The sequence below is a fragment of the Brassica napus genome, chromosome A5 (assembly GCF_020379485.1).
Source record: "Brassica napus cultivar Da-Ae chromosome A5, Da-Ae, whole genome shotgun sequence".
Taxonomy (NCBI): Eukaryota; Viridiplantae; Streptophyta; class Magnoliopsida; order Brassicales; family Brassicaceae; genus Brassica; species Brassica napus.
The window spans coordinates 13,504,207-13,522,280 of NC_063438.1; the positions used below are offsets into that span (position 1 = coordinate 13,504,207).

General features: G+C 31.8%; 3 protein-coding genes across 3 annotated transcripts; 2 read left to right on the plus strand and 1 right to left on the minus strand.

The window, feature by feature from the left end:
• Positions 1–1,684: 1,684 nt before the first annotated feature.
• Positions 1,685–5,305, plus strand: LOC125609556 (hexokinase-3-like). The gene is made up of 9 exons (XM_048781053.1): positions 1,685–2,298; positions 2,863–3,013; positions 3,098–3,277; positions 3,542–3,616; positions 3,803–3,958; positions 4,053–4,151; positions 4,245–4,372; positions 4,546–4,624; positions 4,727–5,305. Exons 1-9 carry the CDS (start codon positions 2,027–2,029, stop codon positions 5,081–5,083), a joined length of 1,497 nt encoding a protein of 498 aa, XP_048637010.1. The 5' UTR covers positions 1,685–2,026; the 3' UTR covers positions 5,084–5,305.
• Positions 5,306–10,010: 4,705 nt separating this feature from the next.
• On the plus strand, positions 10,011–12,418 carry LOC125608916 (formate--tetrahydrofolate ligase-like). The gene is made up of 3 exons (XM_048779564.1): positions 10,011–10,336; positions 10,426–11,751; positions 11,842–12,418. Exons 1-3 carry the CDS (start codon positions 10,055–10,057, stop codon positions 12,262–12,264), a joined length of 2,031 nt encoding a protein of 676 aa, XP_048635521.1. The 5' UTR covers positions 10,011–10,054; the 3' UTR covers positions 12,265–12,418.
• Positions 12,389–13,854, minus strand: LOC125608917 (ubiquitin-conjugating enzyme E2 20-like). Its single transcript, XM_048779566.1, has 6 exons — positions 13,495–13,854; positions 13,343–13,370; positions 13,040–13,267; positions 12,866–12,929; positions 12,715–12,774; positions 12,389–12,630 (listed from the first exon to the last, which is right to left on the minus strand). The coding sequence occupies exons 1-6, from the start codon at positions 13,590–13,592 to the stop codon at positions 12,584–12,586; spliced, it is 525 nt and encodes a 174-aa protein (XP_048635523.1). The 5' UTR covers positions 13,593–13,854; the 3' UTR covers positions 12,389–12,583.
• Positions 13,855–18,074: the final 4,220 nt, after the last annotated feature.

An 18,074-nucleotide genomic window follows, 5' to 3' on the forward strand; every position in this document is an offset into this window, starting at 1 on the left:
GGAATTTAAATGTAAGTTGTTACGTTTGGTATTTTCCTATTTGTAACCCTCACCTTAAAGTGCGATTAAAGAAAAAGAGAGAGAAGACTGAGCACGACGATAATATTATATGAAATTGAGGGTACAACAGTAATCCACATATTTTCCCTTTGTGTGTTATTTATTAAGTGTTAACAAACATGTATTTTTTATGAGAAAAAAAAAAAGAAAACATGTTTTTTCTTTTTCAGCGGTCTTATGTTTTTCACTTCTGGTTACCACACGCAAATAAAAATAACATACATGAATAGTTTCCTACTGATAAAACTTGAAATTCCTGTTCTTTTTCTCGTATAAAGATAATTAGGTTGATACATAAGCGTAAGTTAACTACAATTTAGGGTAAGCATAGCATAACATATTTAACCATTTCACCATCAATACAATTTTTATAAAACAAAATTGATGATTTTAAATGAATTGAATAGTTTAATTTAATCTTAGTTGAACGAAAAATTCCATCTAACATCATAAGATTTCTCTGTAAGAGAAACTCCAGAAAACACTTTAAAATCACTATATATCTCTTAAAATTTACAAGTTAAAATACTCTCAATAATAATGGATTTCAGAATATTATGTAAAATAATAATTTCAATTATACCAAACTAAAAAACAAAACTTAATGTTAAACATAATTTGTCATTTCAATACAAATTAACTAAAAACTTCCAGTTAAGACCATACTTTATCAAAATTAATTATCTATAACACAAGAAAGTAAATTAGACTTCTGAATTAATAAATTTAGCATATAGTATTGGACTAACAAATAATTATAAACAAAAATATTGGACTACAATAATCATATAAACTTGTATAACTGATTTGGAAAAGTAAAAAAGTTTTCAATTGAGTAATTTAAATGGAACTAGAGTTTGACTCGCACATTTGTGTGGGTATTTTTTTATTTTATAAATGGTGAATGTTAATATTATCATTAATATTAGAGTTTGATTTGGTTTGAAAATATATAGTTGCGAATAAAAAGTTTAACATATGTTAATAATTTTATTTTTATATAAGAATATTACATAGTTAACAAATTTTAACCCGTTTTAATGGTAAATAATAATTTAATCAAATGAAAGTATTTTTCAAAAGTAAATAGGTTAATTTACCAAACTAATATAATTTTATCATATTTAGTTTATATAACACTTCTATTTTAAATAATATAGATTATAATTTTTTTTATAAAACTAAAATGTTTTTATTTTTGTTTTATAATAAAATTTAATTAATATGAATTTTAAAATAATAATAAATTATTAATTACAAAACTATTTGATGCTTTATTTAATTAAAATTTTTAAAAGTTTAGTAAGATTTTGTTAGATTTTCTCTTAACATATTTTGTTATAACTAAAAATAAAATTTAAATTTATAGTTAGAACTAATTTATAATAAATTTTTATTGATTATTATGTCATATTTTATCATGTAACTAATAAAATAGAATTAGTATGATTTTTGTAATTTGTATAGTGGATAAAAAAAAGTGACTCTATTTTAATATATTAGATTTTGCAGAAAAAAAAATGGAAAACTAAAAAAAAATTTTAAAAAATCGAAACCGTCGACATCCAAAAAGACGAGAGGGTATAGTGTAATTACGCGAATTATATAAATATATATATATATTGATCACTTCGCTTTCCAGCCCCTTCTCTCTCTGTCTCTCTCCGTATTTGTCGACAGTATCACCGCCGGCAAGAAAGTCGAGTTTGAATCGGTTTGGAGCATCGCCGGAGATTTCCATCGTAATCAAGGCAGTTAGTTTTCAGTAGTAAGAGAAGAAACAGCTGAGCGAGAAAGGCGGTCGAGAGAGAGAGAGAAGAAGAGGAAGAAGATAAAAAAAAGAAGTCGTTGATGAGGGTGAAACGGAGTCGCTTTGGTTCTTCTGACCGGCGGTACTCACTCGTCAACTCTTTATTGGAGTAGGTGCCTAGTACCGTCGAGAGGAGAGAAGAAGGGAAGTGTTGTGATGGGGAAGGTTGCGGTTGCGTTTGCGGCGGCTGCGGTTTTAGTGTCTTGCTCCGTGGCGGCGGTGATGGTGGGGAGGAGGATTAAGAGTCGGGCGAAATGGAGGGCTGTGGTGGAGATTTTGAAGGAGATGGAGGAAGCTTGTCGTACTCCGGTGGGGAGGTTGAGGCAAGTGGTGGATGCCATGGCGGTGGAGATGCACGCTGGCTTGGCTTCTGAAGGTGGCTCCAAGCTTAAAATGCTTCTCACTTTCGTCCATCATTTGCCCAATGGGTAAAACCTTTCTTCCTTCTCATCTTGTTTGCTTAAAACATTGCATGATTATGTTCCTTAAGTTTAATACTTTGTTGCTTGATTTATTCATAATTCTTTTATTACTCTTAAGATTGTGAGATATGAGCTCCTTCTTGGTCGTGGTCGTTACAAAAGGGTGTACCTTTGTTTTGAAGGTCTCTCGACTTTGAGCCTTAGTTGTGGAGCTAAGGAATTAAAATAAGTGTCTGTGGGTACCATTTCTCGCAGGCATAGATCCTTTGATTCTGTTCTTTTTGTATACTATAAAAGCTTCAAGGAGTTCTTCTCCTTTTTATCTCTTACCTTTACTTTGGTATCTTGTTCCTATCCACTTGTTTCCTACTGTTCTATGAAAATCTACTATTCTCATCATATTTTAGCCATTGGATTCTCTCCCTTTATTGTTGCATGCGGCTCTCTTTCTAGTGTTCCTAAGCAAAATCATTGAATTTGACGAAGCTTCCACTATTTATCTTATCTTCATGAATAATGTAATCTAACTGCAATTAGGGATATGATTTGCACTGACTGCCTTTAATTCAGGACGGAGAAAGGAACTTATTATGCACTTCACCTTGGAGGCACTTACTTTAGGATTTTGAGGGTTCATCTGGGTGGTGAAAGGTCTTATCTAGATGTTCAAGACGTTGAACGACACCCCATACCTTCACATTTGATGAATAGCACCAGCGAGGTGTTATTTCTCACTGGTCCCTGCTTGTAATGCAAATTTCTTAATATAGCATCTGTTAAATCTCTTTTGGTCACATGATTGTAGGTTCTTTTCAACTTTCTCGCCTTTTCCATGGAAAGGTTTATCGAAAAAGAAGGAAAGGAATCTAATTCACAAGGTGTGAAAAGGGAACTTGCGTTTACGTTTTCGTTCCCTGTCAAACATTCTTCTATATCTTCAGGAGTTCTAATCAAATGGACCAAAGGTTTTGAGATTAGTGAAATGGTTAGTAAAATAATACTTAAAGTACTTCTTAGATTCTCTGTAATCGTCAGATATTGTCTGTGTTATTCGTTGGAACCATTCCTATTACATTTTAAAACATTATATGCTATCTTAGTGGATGACCTTGACCTTAACATTAACTATAAGCTGTGTTATTACTTTGTGATCATGTAATCGATCTAGTGGTAGTTTGTGGGTGTTAAACATTATGCAAAGTCAAGGTTATTTTATCATATAACATGCTAATCCTTATAATTATTATAGGTTGGGAAAGATGTAGCTGAATGTCTACAAGGAGCGCTGAACAGAAGAGGCCTAGATATCCATGTTGCAGCTCTTGTAAGTTTGCTTTGTCGACGGAACATAAATAATTTTGTTGGGTAAATTCTGGCTACATCGACTGCAATTTTCTTCATCATTCTCCTTTTTATTCTGCCCCTTTCCTGACAACATTTTGATGCCTTATCTGAACTATCTCATGAAATGATGCTTAGTTATGAATGGAGTTTTCTTTCTTTTGAGCAGGTGAATGATACTGTCGGAGCCCTGTCACTTGGATATTATCATGATCCAGATACAGTTGTTGCGGTTGTATTTGGAACAGGTAGTAATGCATGTTACTTGGAACGAACTGATGCCATAATCAAGTCTCAGGGTCTGCTTACCACTTCTGGAAGCATGGTACTAAAAAAATCATTCCATGTTCTTTTCTGAAAACCCAGTAAGGAGCCTAGAGAAATTAATATATATGATTCATTTTATTCTTATGTTTCAGGTAGTCAATATGGAGTGGGGTAATTTTTGGTCCTCACACCTCCCAAGAACATCGTATGACATTGACTTGGATGCAGAGAGTTCAAATCCAAATGATATGGTAATCTTTGCTTAACTTTTCTTTTTTCCATTTGGTATTGCATCACTAGGTGATCAATAAGCAATTAAGATCTTTGGGATTGTTGTTATATAGGGATTTGAGAAGATTATAGCAGGATTGTATCTGGGTGACATTGTTCGAAGAGTAATCCTTCGCATGTCACAAGTCTCCGACATCTTTGGACCCACCTCGCCCATGTTATCTGAGCCTTACGTTCTAAGGTACGTTTCCTCTATATCTCTTGCTAGAAATTTGATTGTTGTCTAATAATTTGATACTTTATTTCATATATGTATCTTCTACATCAACTTTTGAATGAACATGTACACACTTTGATCTTCTTCTGCCCCAACTATCTAATTAAGTAGTAACCGTGTCTGCTTTAATCTCTCAGAACAAATTCAGTCTCAGCCATGCATGAAGATGACACACCTGAGCTGCAAGAAGTAGCTAGGATCTTGAAAGACTTGGGGGTAAAACTTAAAATCTCACTATTATATAACTTGAATGTTTGAAATGTTATATGGTGGAACGAACCTGAGGAAGCTTCACTTGCATGTGAAATGAACAAACAGGTATCAGAAGTACCATTGAAGGTGAGAAAACTCGTGGTCAAGATATGCGACGTGGTGACACGAAGAGCAGGGAGGCTAGCAGCAGCGGGTATTGCAGGAATCTTGAAGAAGATTGGCCGAGATGGCAGCGGAGGAATCACGAGCGGGAGAAGCAGAAGCGAAATGCGGATGCAGAAAAGAACAGTTGTTGCGGTAGAAGGAGGATTGTACATGAATTACACCATGTTTAGAGAATACATGGAAGAGGCTTTGGTGGAGATTTTAGGAGAAGAAGTGAGCCAATACGTGGTCGTTAAAGCCATGGAAGATGGTTCCAGCATTGGCTCTGCTCTTCTCGTTGCCTCTTTACAGTCATGAATAATCCATCATCATCGTTGTTTATATAATTGGTTATGTGCGTCTATGTAAGTTTGTGTGTATATATTTATTCAATATTTGTTTGTTAATTATTATTGTTATATAGAAGCATATGCACAAATTTCTGTGTAAATGTTTAGGAAGGTTTTTATGTATTCTTTGTTTCTTTAAGAAAAGGATAATGTAAAGGTGATGATGATAAATGGAATTTTCATTTCTATTGTTTTCGCTTTTTATGTTCAAAACTAGCCATGGGCTTTTTGGTGTTTAATCGGATTTTGATTCTCTGTAGACATGAAATTTAATTCTATTCAGATATTCTTACGGCTTCGATTTGGATACAGTAATATATTGAACACGTTTAAAATTCAGGTCTTTTTTTTAGTGGCAGAATTCGGGTTTGGGTGGAAGCACCGTAACCTATTGGTTAAGGTTTAAAGGCTTCTACATCCAGGTCTGAAGTTCAAATCCCAGACTATGCAATTTATTGCAGATTATAGGAAATCCAGGTTTCAAGTCTCGGAGAAAGCGGTTTATTAAACAATTATGCCAGATTACAGAGGAAAAGCTTGCAAGGGATCTTCAACATTGTGCAAGTAAATCTGGTCAGGCGTGGATCTTCATAGGACGGCTCAGGTGATGCAGTTAGGCGTAGGTCTTCATAAGGCAGGTAATATTGTCGGTTGTCGAATCGTATATGTAATATTTCCTATATCATAATTGTAAGATTATAATAAATCAGCGTTAAAAAAAAAAAATTCGGGTTTGGTTATATTTCCTTATCTGAATCTATACTATTAAAAGGGAAGGAGTTTTAAAAAATCTACCTAAGAAAAGTTGTTGGACTCTTTCATTAGATTTAACTATTTTTTTGGTTTCACCTTATATTTTTCTAACTATGCAATAATCAATTACCTTATATTTCTCTAACTATAAAATAATCAATGCTTTTATTTATTACTCAACTTATTATGATACATCAAAAAATTATACATAACTCCATTATACTAAAATATCATCTTACCAAAACATGTCTCATGAATCCATAACCAAAACGTGACTGGTAAATTTAAATACCATAACTATATTGTTCTTTGGTGCCACCAACTTTGCAACATTTCACACTATCATTTATTTTTTGACCAAAGGCTTCACTCTATCATTTTTTCGTTGATCGAAATATGGTTTTTCAAATGAATATGTTGACCTTTCTGAAATATTTATCTACACAGCTTATACATCATAGATTCTCCTTGACTAACACTTCTAATAATTTTGACTATATTTTAAAGGAAGTTATTTTGCACACAGTTTAACAATTTATTCTAAATATAGTGTTAGAGATTATTTTGTGTACTTTAGTTTAACAATATATTCTAAATATATATATTCTAAATAAATTGTTATGATGATTTTTGATAAGAATATATTATAGATGCGATTGAAAATTTATATTATTAAAAGAAAATATTTTTTAAAATATATTATAAAATAATTTATAACATCTATATAAAACTCTTTATTTTTTATCCTACCATTAACTACAATAAATATAAATAATATAAATATTTTAAATAAATCCTATTATTATTTTTCATTTTGTATGATACACTTCTATAATTGTTTTTCTATTATCATCCAATGTTATTGTTATTATTCAATAACGTTATATACATCATATATTATGCTCAAAGATGGATATATAATATTTAAATATCAATTATTAAAATGAAAGCATATATCATACAGCATACTATATCATGTCATCTAACATTATATAATTCTAAATATTTACAAAATCAAATTTAATAAAAAACACTTTAGCAAATCATTTGTTAAAACAAAATTATATAATTCTAAATATTTACAAATTATTTTTTATTACATTAATATATTAGAAGTTTCATTCATCTCTTAAAATATTATTGAAGATTATTTTTTTCCTACCATGTCAACCAAATGCCGGGACACACTTGATTGTATGTTTTTTCGAAGTTTGCATGCTTTAAATTAACGAGTTTTCATTAAATCTAAACCAGCTTATGTACAAGTCATCGTGTTTACTGGTTCGACGACGGGTCCAAACTTGATATAAAAGTATTGTTCTCATCTAATTGAAAATAATTTATTTTAAAATAATAGACGCACTGAGTCTGATCAATCCATATAATTTTTTTGAAAAAAGTAATCAAACGATTAAAAATATAATTACATTAACTAACTAAATAAAAATAATAATTTTTTTTGATATAATAAAATTTTGTAACATAATAATGTATAACAAGACTAAAATACTAATTCATATCATATCTTTTTATCAACTGAAAATTAATCCGCGCTTTTAAGCGCGGGTCAAAATCTAGTACTTGTTTGTAATTCAAAAGTAAATATTTTGATTTAAAAACTGGACAATTATAAATTTATACTAACAAATGCTTGCTGACATGATTAGACAATCTATCTTATCAAAACTCAAGTACAAAATGAGAATGTTTGGCAATGTGGATAGTAATTAAAAAAAATAGTACTGTTTGGAAACATGGATAATAGTAAATTAGAAAACAAAAATTGGCTTATGCTACTAAAAAAATTGAAAATCTATTACATTATATTAAAAAGTAATGAGTCTATGTTACTTGATATATATATTTAAATCAAAATAATAATTTAAAATTGATTTATATCAAAAATTCATTCAAAAATATACATATATTCAAAATTTGATTTTTACTAACATATTTTCCAATAACTATTATAAAAATATTTTCAATATATATAATAAAAATACAATACAAAGCTCAATTTCAAACACCAACTTAAATTATAGTTTTTATATTTTACATTAAATTTTAAAATATAATATATGTGATTATTTATATGATTGTACGTATAAAATATTATTAATTATAAGAAAACTTATTTGATGGTACGTATAAAATACGATTAATTATATGATAACACATATTTTGTAACCTATGATAACACATATATGGATATATATATATATAATAGTGATTATGGGTGGCGTTCAGGTTCGTTTTCGGGTCTTTTTGCGATTTCGTGTTCAGTTCAGATCTTTGTTGATTTGGTTCTGATTTGGATAACCAATTTAAATATGTTTGGTTTAAATATTTAGAAAGAGAATTAATAATTATTTAAGTATTTTTGGAATTTTGAGTATTTTTTAACTATTTAAGATATTTACGTTTAATTATTTGTATATATTTTCAAGCATTTATGCGAACTTAAAAGTATCATATATTGTGGATGTTTTTATATATATTAAAAATAATTCGGTTCAGATCGGATTAGGTTTCAATTCTTCAAATACCAAAATTTTGAATAATTCGGATATTTAATCAATTCTGGTTCGGATTTAGTACTACTTATTTGGATTGGGATCGGATCGGTTTGATTCTTCGAATTTGAGTTTTTTGCTCAACCCTAAATAGTGACATAAAAAGCAAATAGCATCATATTTTTTTTAAAAAATACACCCGCACGGGCGTGCGGGTCAAAATCTAGTAGTCATTACGAGTAGAAAAACATAAATAAGGTAAAACTAACAACTTTGTAAATATAAGAAATATGATTTAACCCTTATTTAAACTTCAAAATAGAGGAAATTATTTGAACTTCAAACCACATTTATTTAAATCGAACTTCATATTCAATTGTCAAAACACAAAAACGTAGGTCCTTAGTATTTGATCAAACAACAAAAATATACATTAAAATGAATGTTGGTTTATCTATTCATGTAATAGATTTAAATACTCATTAAAAGCTTTGAATATTTTAGATACTTACTCAGAATTGGATTTGATTTTTTATAGTTATTTTTTTTAGGTTTTAATTCTTCCAAGTGTATTCGGATCTATGTGTTTAGGTTTGAATTTGTTAAAACCTAAGATCAGAAATGCCATTGAACAAGACCCATCAAATATTTATATCGGATTCGGTTGAAACTCAATTTTTGGGTTGATTCATTTCGAGTTTTTGGGGTTCATTTTTTTTTTGTGCTCACCCCTATTCAAAATACTAAAGAAAATCATTTGTTTACCAGAATAAAGAAATAACAGAATTTTTCTCTCATATCTTCCCTTTGTAGCATCTTTTCCAAAAGAATAATGTTTACTAATGCAGTAGGTTTACTAAATTTTCATTCGTTGTTTTTGTTTGTTTGTGTGTTTATGTCGATCATTGCTTAGTTAATGGAACTTAACTTAATAAAGGAGGTATACCAAAGCACATGTTTAATATGTGGATTGCAAACTACAACAGGCTTCCCACTCGCTCAAGACTTCCAGACTGGGGTTTGCAGGTCCCGATCATCTGTCATTTTTACTCACAGCTAGAGGAAACACGAGATCACCTACTACTCAAGTGTGGTTTTAATTTTGATCATCTGTCATCTTTCCTCTTCAATATATGATGATTTCCCATCACAAGAGATTATGATATATTCTAGATGTTAATAAAAAAAAAGCAATATTTGACCACAAGCTATGAAAAATTGCAATATAGACCTTAAACTAAGACTACACCATGCTAAACAATTAAGGTGTACTCATAATGAAATAATGATCATCAAAGCCTTCTCAGAATTGCTCACTCCAAAACATATAAACAAAAAGTAAAAACACAAAATCTAGTGTGGAAACAACATGAAGGTTAATATCATCTCCCCCTATATCAACTTTCATTCTGAATATCTTTAAACTAGCATTTTCTGCTATGAACTACATCTACTTGTTTCAATCATGTAACTACTATATACTACATGGAATAAGAAAGAAAGAAAAAAAAAAACCCCAGCAATTGTGGGCCTTGCTATGAGTCTATGACCTATGGCTGCGCTTAGCCGCTCGCTTATAGGAAGGTAAAGGGTGAAACCGTCAATATCACGGCATCGATTATAATATGTTTATGAATGAATAATTAAAAGGACAAAGACAAACAACACACATCATGGTCGTCGCCAATCGTCATCTCCCATTTCCTCATCCTCCACCTATCGCAAGGCCATTCATATCACCAAAAGTGAAGACTTTTGTCTCTCTTCCTCACTCTCCAGAAGCAGTGATACCAACCATGACCTCCTCCTCATCAAGAAAGCTTCAGGTTGTGACACCTGTCCCCTCCGACATCGACATTGCCAACTCCGTCGAGCCTCTACACATCTCCGAGATTGCCAAAGATCTCAGTCTCAGCCCTCTCCACTACGATCTCTACGGCAAATACAAAGCAAAGGTCCTTTCCTTTCCTTTCCCTCCTGTGGAACGAATCTTAGACTCAGTTTTTTTTTCCGACATAATAATCAAGCTTTTATGTTCTGTTAGGTTTTGTTGTCTGCATTTGATGAGCTTCAAGACCGAGAAGACGGCTACTATGTCGTTGTCGGAGGGATCACTCCAACTCCTCTTGGAGAAGGCAAGTCTACAACCACTGTAGGTCTCTGCCAAGCCTTGGGAGCTTACCTGAACAAGAAGGTTGTTACTTGTCTTCGCCAACCGTCTCAAGGACCGACCTTTGGGATCAAAGGAGGCGCAGCTGGTGGTGGGTATAGTCAGGTGATTCCCATGGATGAGTTTAACCTCCATCTCACTGGAGACATCCACGCCATCACTGCCTCCAACAACCTCTTAGCTGCTGCTATCGACGCTCGGATGTTCCACGAGGCTTCTCAGTCAGACAAGGCTCTCTTCAACAGGCTGTGTCCTGTTAATAAAGAAGGGAAGCGTAGTTTTACTGACGTTATGTTTAGGCGTTTGAGGAAGCTTGGCATCTCCAAGACTAGTCCTGAGGAGCTTACTCCCGAGGAGGTAAGGAAGTTCGCTAGGCTTGATATTGATCCTGAGTCTATTACTTGGAGGAGGGTGATGGATGTTAATGACCGGTTCTTGAGGAAGATGACTGTTGGTCAGGGGTCTGAGGAGAAAGGGATGATTAGGGAAACAGGGTTTGATATCTCTGTTGCTAGTGAGATCATGGCTGTTTTGGCTTTGACAACTTCTCTTGATGATATGAGAGAGAGGCTTGGTAAGATGGTGATTGGTAACAGCAGGGCCGGGGAGCCCATTACGGCAGATGATCTCGGCGTTGGAGGAGCCTTGACTGTTCTGATGAAAGACGCTATTCACCCTACGCTCATGCAGACACTTGAAGGAACGCCTGTACTAGTCCACGCTGGTCCTTTTGCTAACATAGCTCATGGGAACTCGTCTATCGTTGCGGATAAAATCGCTTTGAAGCTGGTGGGACCTGGCGGGTTCGTGGTGACGGAAGCTGGTTTTGGTTCTGACATTGGAACGGAGAAGTTCATGAATATCAAGTGCCGTTACAGCGGGCTAAGGCCTCAGTGTGCGGTTGTTGTGGCGACTGTTAGGGCCTTGAAGATGCATGGTGGTGGGCCTGGTGTTGTCGCCGGGAGGCCTCTTGATCACGCTTATGTAAGCGAGAATGTTTCCTTGGTGGAGGCTGGATGTGTGAATCTAGCGAAGCATATATCAAACGTAAAGGCGTATGGTGTGAATGTGGTTGTGGCTGTGAATGTGTTCTCAACGGATACCGAAGCAGAACTAAATGCAGTAAGGAAGTTTTCGATGGATGCTGGAGCTTTTGATGCTGTCATTTGTTCCCACCATGCTCATGGTGGCAAAGGAGCGGTAAGGACAGACATCTTCTCTCTTTTTAACTTTTAGCACCTTTTTATCTTTCTTGAAAGATGGATTTATCTTGTACATGGTGTGTTGTAGGTGGATCTTGGCATTGCGGTTGAAAAAGCTTGTCAAAACATTACACAACCACTTGAGTTTCTCTACCCACTTGACATTAGTATCAAAGAGAAGATTGAGGCCATTGCCAAGTCCTACGGAGCCAGTGGTGTTGAATACTCAGACCAGGCTGAGAAACAGATTGAGATGTACACTCAACAAGGTTTCTCCAACCTTCCTATATGCATGTCGAAAACACAGTACTCGTTCTCACATGATGCATCAAAGAAAGGAGCACCTTCGGGTTTTGTGTTGCCGATAAGAGATGTAAGAGCGAGTATTGGAGCTGGGTTCATATATCCCTTGGTTGGTACAATGAGTACCATGCCTGGACTTCCGACAAGACCTTGCTTCTATGAAATTGACATTGACACTGTCACTGGAAAAGTTGTTGGCCTTTCTTAATTTAGTGATTCTTTCAAGCTTAAAGAAGCTTCACTCACTCGCATTATTTGTTCCTTAATTCAACAATAAAAAAATGATGATTGTTTTGTACTTTGAACTTCGGTTGTTTTTAGTTTGAAATGAATAAGAAGAATGTGTATCATTCTGATTAATTTTTCAAAAGCTCACAGCAATATTAATATTTGGCTCAGGTCAAAAGGCTAGGTAAAACTGTTGAAGATCAGAAACAAATTATAGAGCAAATGAATGACACAAACTGCTTCTTCTCCATCAAAGGCAGTGGGGAGATTTATGAATCAGAACATCCTGAAGCTATCTATCATGCACTGGGAGGCTTGTAGAGCTTCTCAACCATCTTCCTATACTCTGCACAAGAATACAAAAGAGACATAAGAAACTTATAATGGCAGAAGAAGATAAATGTGAAATCATAATCTGCAATTTTTTTACCTTCTTGGTTGCTCCAGAGCTGCGCTGCTTGAGTGTTCAATGGTGAGCTGATGTTCGGTTCTGAACAAGGCAAAGACGTGTAAACACATACTCTCAGATATTGGATTGACTGTTTAGAGGAAATAAAAATTCTATGGCACAATAAATTTACCTCCCAAAAGGCTCTGAATCGATAGTAGTATTGTCCTCACATCATATGCAGACGACCATTTATCCTGCTCAAGGAGAAGATGTGAAAAAAGAAGGGATTAAGTTTGGTGTACTTCTTCTCTGTCTGATTTTGCGAAGCACACATAGACAGACAAAGGTGGAAGGTACATCTCACCTGAAGAATGTCCAAACAGATATTGCCGTAGACATCAACATTGGGGTGGAAGCAACCAGTGTGGAACTTGATCTTAGGAGGCTTGAAAGGATAGTCATTGGAGAAAGAGAGGGAGAGTCTGTACTCAGTTCCTTCAAACACAGTATCTTTGCTTCCTGTTATTGTCCCTTTCCAACAGAATATGTTGTCTTCCTCTGGGAAAGCAGATATCCCCGGGTCACCACCCATCTGAAAAAAAACAACCCAACCCAAGTCAAAAGGCCATATTCAAGAACAAGTGAAAGTGAAAAGATGATAACTTACCATCAAGCCCATTAGTTCAGATTGCAGCCTGCGTTTAGGTAAAAGAGAATCAAGATTAGGTATTAAAAATCAAAGCTTTAAGCAATATAGATTCTCTCTAAGAAACATTACAACAAACAGCTTGTGTACATTACAACAGCTAAAGAAGATACCTTTTGAGAACAGATTGGCTATCAACAGTCTTAGTCGGAGGAGCAGATTGCTTTGACGCCGGAGGAGTGTTTCCTTGGTACCCATTAACGGCAGCCATCACTTTCCTTTTCTAATCGTCAAAGATCGAAAGTCGAAGAAGGCGAGAAGAGAGCGAAAACAAAGATACTTCTTCTTTCGTCCCTTCTTCTTCTGATGAGAGAGAGGATGATCGATGGGAGAGTCTCTGAGGTTATAAAACGGCGTCCGACAAAGATGAAACGACGTCGATTTGAATGAAAAGAAAAGGGAAACTTTAATTTTCAAGAGAATCTAATCTTTTGAACGTTGGAGGCAGCCCTTGGAATCATTCGAAATCCGCTTATCCAACGGCTACTTTGTCCTTCTTTTTCTTTATAATTTTCTTCTTTCCCAGAAAATAGTTAATTTTTCTTAGACATAAAATCTTTAGATACATTGTTCTCTTTTTTTTTTTGAACATTTAGATACATTGTATTGTAACTAGGCAAGAAACCCGTGCAATATTGCACGGGAACTCATTTTCTAAAAATAAATAAACCATATTTTATTTAAAAACTTTAATATGTTTTACAAAATATTTAAAATATTTATATAAACCTTAATGTTATGATTATATTTTATAAGAACAATTATTGTGTAGTACAAGTGTTTCCATCTTCTTAAATTTCTTCTTAGAATTGTCATATGATATTTAGTTCCAATTATTTTTTGAACAAATTTCAATTATTTTTGCATGACATTTAAATATTTTTCCTAACAAAAAGGCAAAAATAAAATTACTGGTCTAAACAATTACTATTTTTCATGTTGACAAAAAATATTATTTTTAATAGTTTATTTGCATGCTCTGTTTTAAGAGAAATAATATCGAATAGATTGGATATTATAATAAATGTATATGTTGATATGACATTTTCATTTATATTATTACCATAAATTTTTGGGAAAATTCTGACAATTAATATATTAAACTAACATAATGATTAGTTAAAATTAACTAAGTTTATAATTACATATTTACCTTTTAAAAATCATTGATGTCATTTACTTGATCTTGATAGTAATTTTTGAAGTCTATGTGGTATTAAGATATAAATACTCTAGAAATCATCAGCTACTCAATAAAAATTTCTAAGCCTAGGATAGATATAAAAATAACAAATAGAGTTCTCCGTATTTATGTGTTTTTCAAGATTTTTGATGTTATTGTAATAATGAATTTCTCTTTTTCTAATCTATTTATAATTGTTGTGGTTTTCTAGTTGTGAAATGTGTAAGAATATTTTATATTCTTATATGACCATTGTGTTTTTTGGTTTGATTATAAAGTTCAAGTTCAAATTAAAATTATGAATTCTAATATAAAAGACGATATTGTGAAAGACCGGTTTCTATTAAAATCATTAGAATTTGGGTGTATTGATAACTTTCTTACCTAATATTAAAAATTATATAATTATATATTACGAAGAATTTTATCTAATTAATATATGTAAAGAAATATGTGTGATGGTAGTTATTAAGTGGTGTCTCTTGATTGTGTCTTTTAGTCAATATATGAAGACACACTCATGTATAGTCAGACATGGAAATCTACATAAAATAACTACAACATAAAAGAGAAGTTGAGTTAAGAACTTAGATCCCTTAATGACCTCTCATGCGTTCATGAATGGTTTGATCCGTTTTATGTTTCATCATCATTAAGCATGAATTAAAGGTTAGTGACTTTCTTCTTCTCTAAGAAAACATATTAGAGTTGAGTTAAACTAAATCTAGATTATGAATTTGAGAAAGATTTCATAATTAAAATCAAAAGTTTATCTTACATTTGGTATCAGATCCCGTCTAGATTTAATTAATTTACTTAATGACCTCTCATGCGTTCATGAATGGTTTGATCCGTTTTAAAGAGTGTCCATGATCAATGTATAACAGCAGACGTAAGTTTTCATAAATCGGACGGCTAGTAAACGTACATATCGTTACAGTACATTCGATCAAGTCTGAAATGAGTGTTTAATTATCTGTGTCAGCCACTGGCTTTTTCTTAACTAAAAATACTTTCTGAAAAAACGATGGTACTGTGTTTACGTATCATTAAGAGAAAGCATAACAGAAATGATAGTGGCGTGAAAAAATATAGTTATGTAAACATACGATTCATAACTGTACGTTGTTAATGTATTCGCATGCATGCAATTTGATTTTTTTTTTGTGGAAAGTCACAATTAAGAGCTGTGATTTAACAAAAGTCACATACGATGCATGTATAAAAAGAAATAAAAATATATTTAACTGACGAATGGAGTGCATGCATGAAGAGTTGCAATGGTTGATAAAGAAGAGTTGCAATGGTCGATAACTCCTTATTTAATGTGTCAACAAAAAAAACTGCAATGGTTGATAACCAAACATTGTAATGCTTGGCTAAAGGTTTTAATTGTTAACACTAAATGTTACAATGGTTTATCACTAAAGAATACAATCATCAACAATTGCAAATGATTCACAATTTATCGTAGTGGCAGTTGAAATGTTTAATTTAATTAGTTGATTAGTGAAAATTTTATTTTGAGAAATGCATGAAATAGACTATTTATAGATTTTAAAAATCTATTTGAAAAGTTACAATCCTTTGATTTGAATAGTCGCATTGTTCCAATTTAAATGTTGTTATTTTGAAAAGATACTTATAATAATAATCACAACTTTTTACTTTTTAAAAGATACTTATATGAATAGTCACAACTTTTAAACAATTTTTAGAAAATATATAACCTTCTAACATTGTACTTTTAGAAAAGACACAACCTTTTATATATCTTTACCAAAAGACACAACCTTTCAAACATAAGTGGATTCACAACCTTTAGAATTAATTGGGATTGTTATTATTAGTAGACATATTTTGTAACAAAGAAAGATGGACAATTCTCCTAAATAGACTATTTCAAGTTTTGATCAAACAATTATACCACAAAGAATTAAATGACCAAAATATTTCATTTAATAGGTAAAATGATCATAATACACTAGATATACAAAAATAAAAAAATAAAAAATTTAAAAAATATTTTTTTTTATAGTTTTAGATTATATGTTTTCAAATTCGAATTTTATATAATTTTTTAAAAAATCGATTTTTTATTTATTTTTTTAAATTTTCTTTTTGTAATTCGAAAATACTTTTTGAAACTATTTTTAAAATTTTTATTTTCAAATTTTTTAATATTTATTTTTTTATTTTATAAAATTTTAAATCTCAATCCCAAATCTCCACCCCTTAACTCTAAACCCTAAGGTTTGTATTAGTTAACTCTATGACTATAAGTGTATATTTACTTCTTTAACGAAATATTTTGATCATTTTGATCTTTAGAGTCTATATTTGTGACATAAATTTTTTTAGTGATATCCTAGAGTATTTTCCAGGAAAGATCTGTTGCTGATATCAAATATGGTTATATATTGTATATCAGTGATCATATTAGTATTACCAATGATCATATTGACATATTCTCAATAAAACTATACTTTTATTATTTGGACCTACCCAACACAAGAATAAAGTTCACAATATTGAAATTAGAATGATCTACAATGCAGAAGGGTTAACAAACCACAAGAATCAGCACAAATTAACAGGGTAGACAAAAAGTGTGACCGCCTTAACTCGTGTGTCACTTATCCTAATATAGTAATATTAGATATTCCATTAAAACGTCAAGTCCTTGAATTACAAATATAACAAAAGCTCACAAACGCATAAAATACTATCATATTTAAATATATAAATATTCAAAGAAAATTTTGTTGTTCACATTAAAAAATTATACTATTACTCAAAAAATATTTGAAAAAATTATGCTAATAAATAGTACTATAAACTATAGCAAACCATTGGAGAATGAGTGATAGTGAATCTTCATTAAATTGATTGAATTTTATGCGATTGTGATTCTCTCTATATTTATGGTTTGTTAGTTTGCTCTATATTCTTTTAGTCATTTTTATTTGACTTAAGATTTAGATTTTGTTTTTGGAATTTTAACATGGCTTAGTATTTTTATGACATCTGATTTTTTTTCTTTGACCTATAATGATTCTGTTGTGTCTCTGATTCAAATTACCCTGAACAAATATGTTGTTCGTTAAAACCAAAACACGAATTATTTTACTTGGTTGTTATTGCGCTGGTTATTGCAAATGTTGTAATACAATTTTGTGAATATAATTATTGTAATTGACTATTAAATGTTTATTTACACCAGAAAAAAAATGTTACAAATAAAATATATATTTCATGATAACATTTAAAATGACAACATACATATAATTTATGTCAGATCAAACATCCAAATATACAATACATATATATATATATATATAGTGAATATGTAATAAACAATAAGATGATGGAAGAATGTAAATTGGAAACTAATTATTAAAAACATTTATTAAACTTTCTGCACAAGTAATTCCTAAATGTCTCGACAACACCATTAGGTTTAGAAACAATATATTCTTCATGACTCGTTAGTTGCTTATTGCAAAACGT

Excerpts from the sequence above, each read along its gene's own strand:
- LOC125608917 (XM_048779566.1), bottom strand. The coding sequence starts at position 13,592 with ATGGCTGCCGTTAATGGGTACCAAGGAAACACTCCTCCGGCGTCAAAG. Across the intron at positions 13,371-13,494 it reads AGCCAATCTGTTCTCAAAAG|GCTGCAATCTGAACTAATGG; the intron begins GTATCTTCTTTA and ends ACCTAAACGCAG. Across the intron at positions 12,930-13,039 it reads TCTGTTTGGACATTCTTCAG|GATAAATGGTCGTCTGCATA; the intron begins GTGAGATGTACC and ends CTCCTTGAGCAG.
- LOC125609556 (XM_048781053.1), top strand. The coding sequence starts at position 2,027 with ATGGGGAAGGTTGCGGTTGCGTTTGCGGCGGCTGCGGTTTTAGTGTCT. Across the intron at positions 3,959-4,052 it reads TTACCACTTCTGGAAGCATG|GTAGTCAATATGGAGTGGGG; the intron begins GTACTAAAAAAA and ends CTTATGTTTCAG. Across the intron at positions 4,373-4,545 it reads TCTGAGCCTTACGTTCTAAG|AACAAATTCAGTCTCAGCCA; the intron begins GTACGTTTCCTC and ends TTAATCTCTCAG.
- LOC125608916 (XM_048779564.1), top strand. The coding sequence starts at position 10,055 with ATGGTCGTCGCCAATCGTCATCTCCCATTTCCTCATCCTCCACCTATC. Across the intron at positions 10,337-10,425 it reads ACGGCAAATACAAAGCAAAG|GTTTTGTTGTCTGCATTTGA; the intron begins GTCCTTTCCTTT and ends ATGTTCTGTTAG. Across the intron at positions 11,752-11,841 it reads CTCATGGTGGCAAAGGAGCG|GTGGATCTTGGCATTGCGGT; the intron begins GTAAGGACAGAC and ends GGTGTGTTGTAG.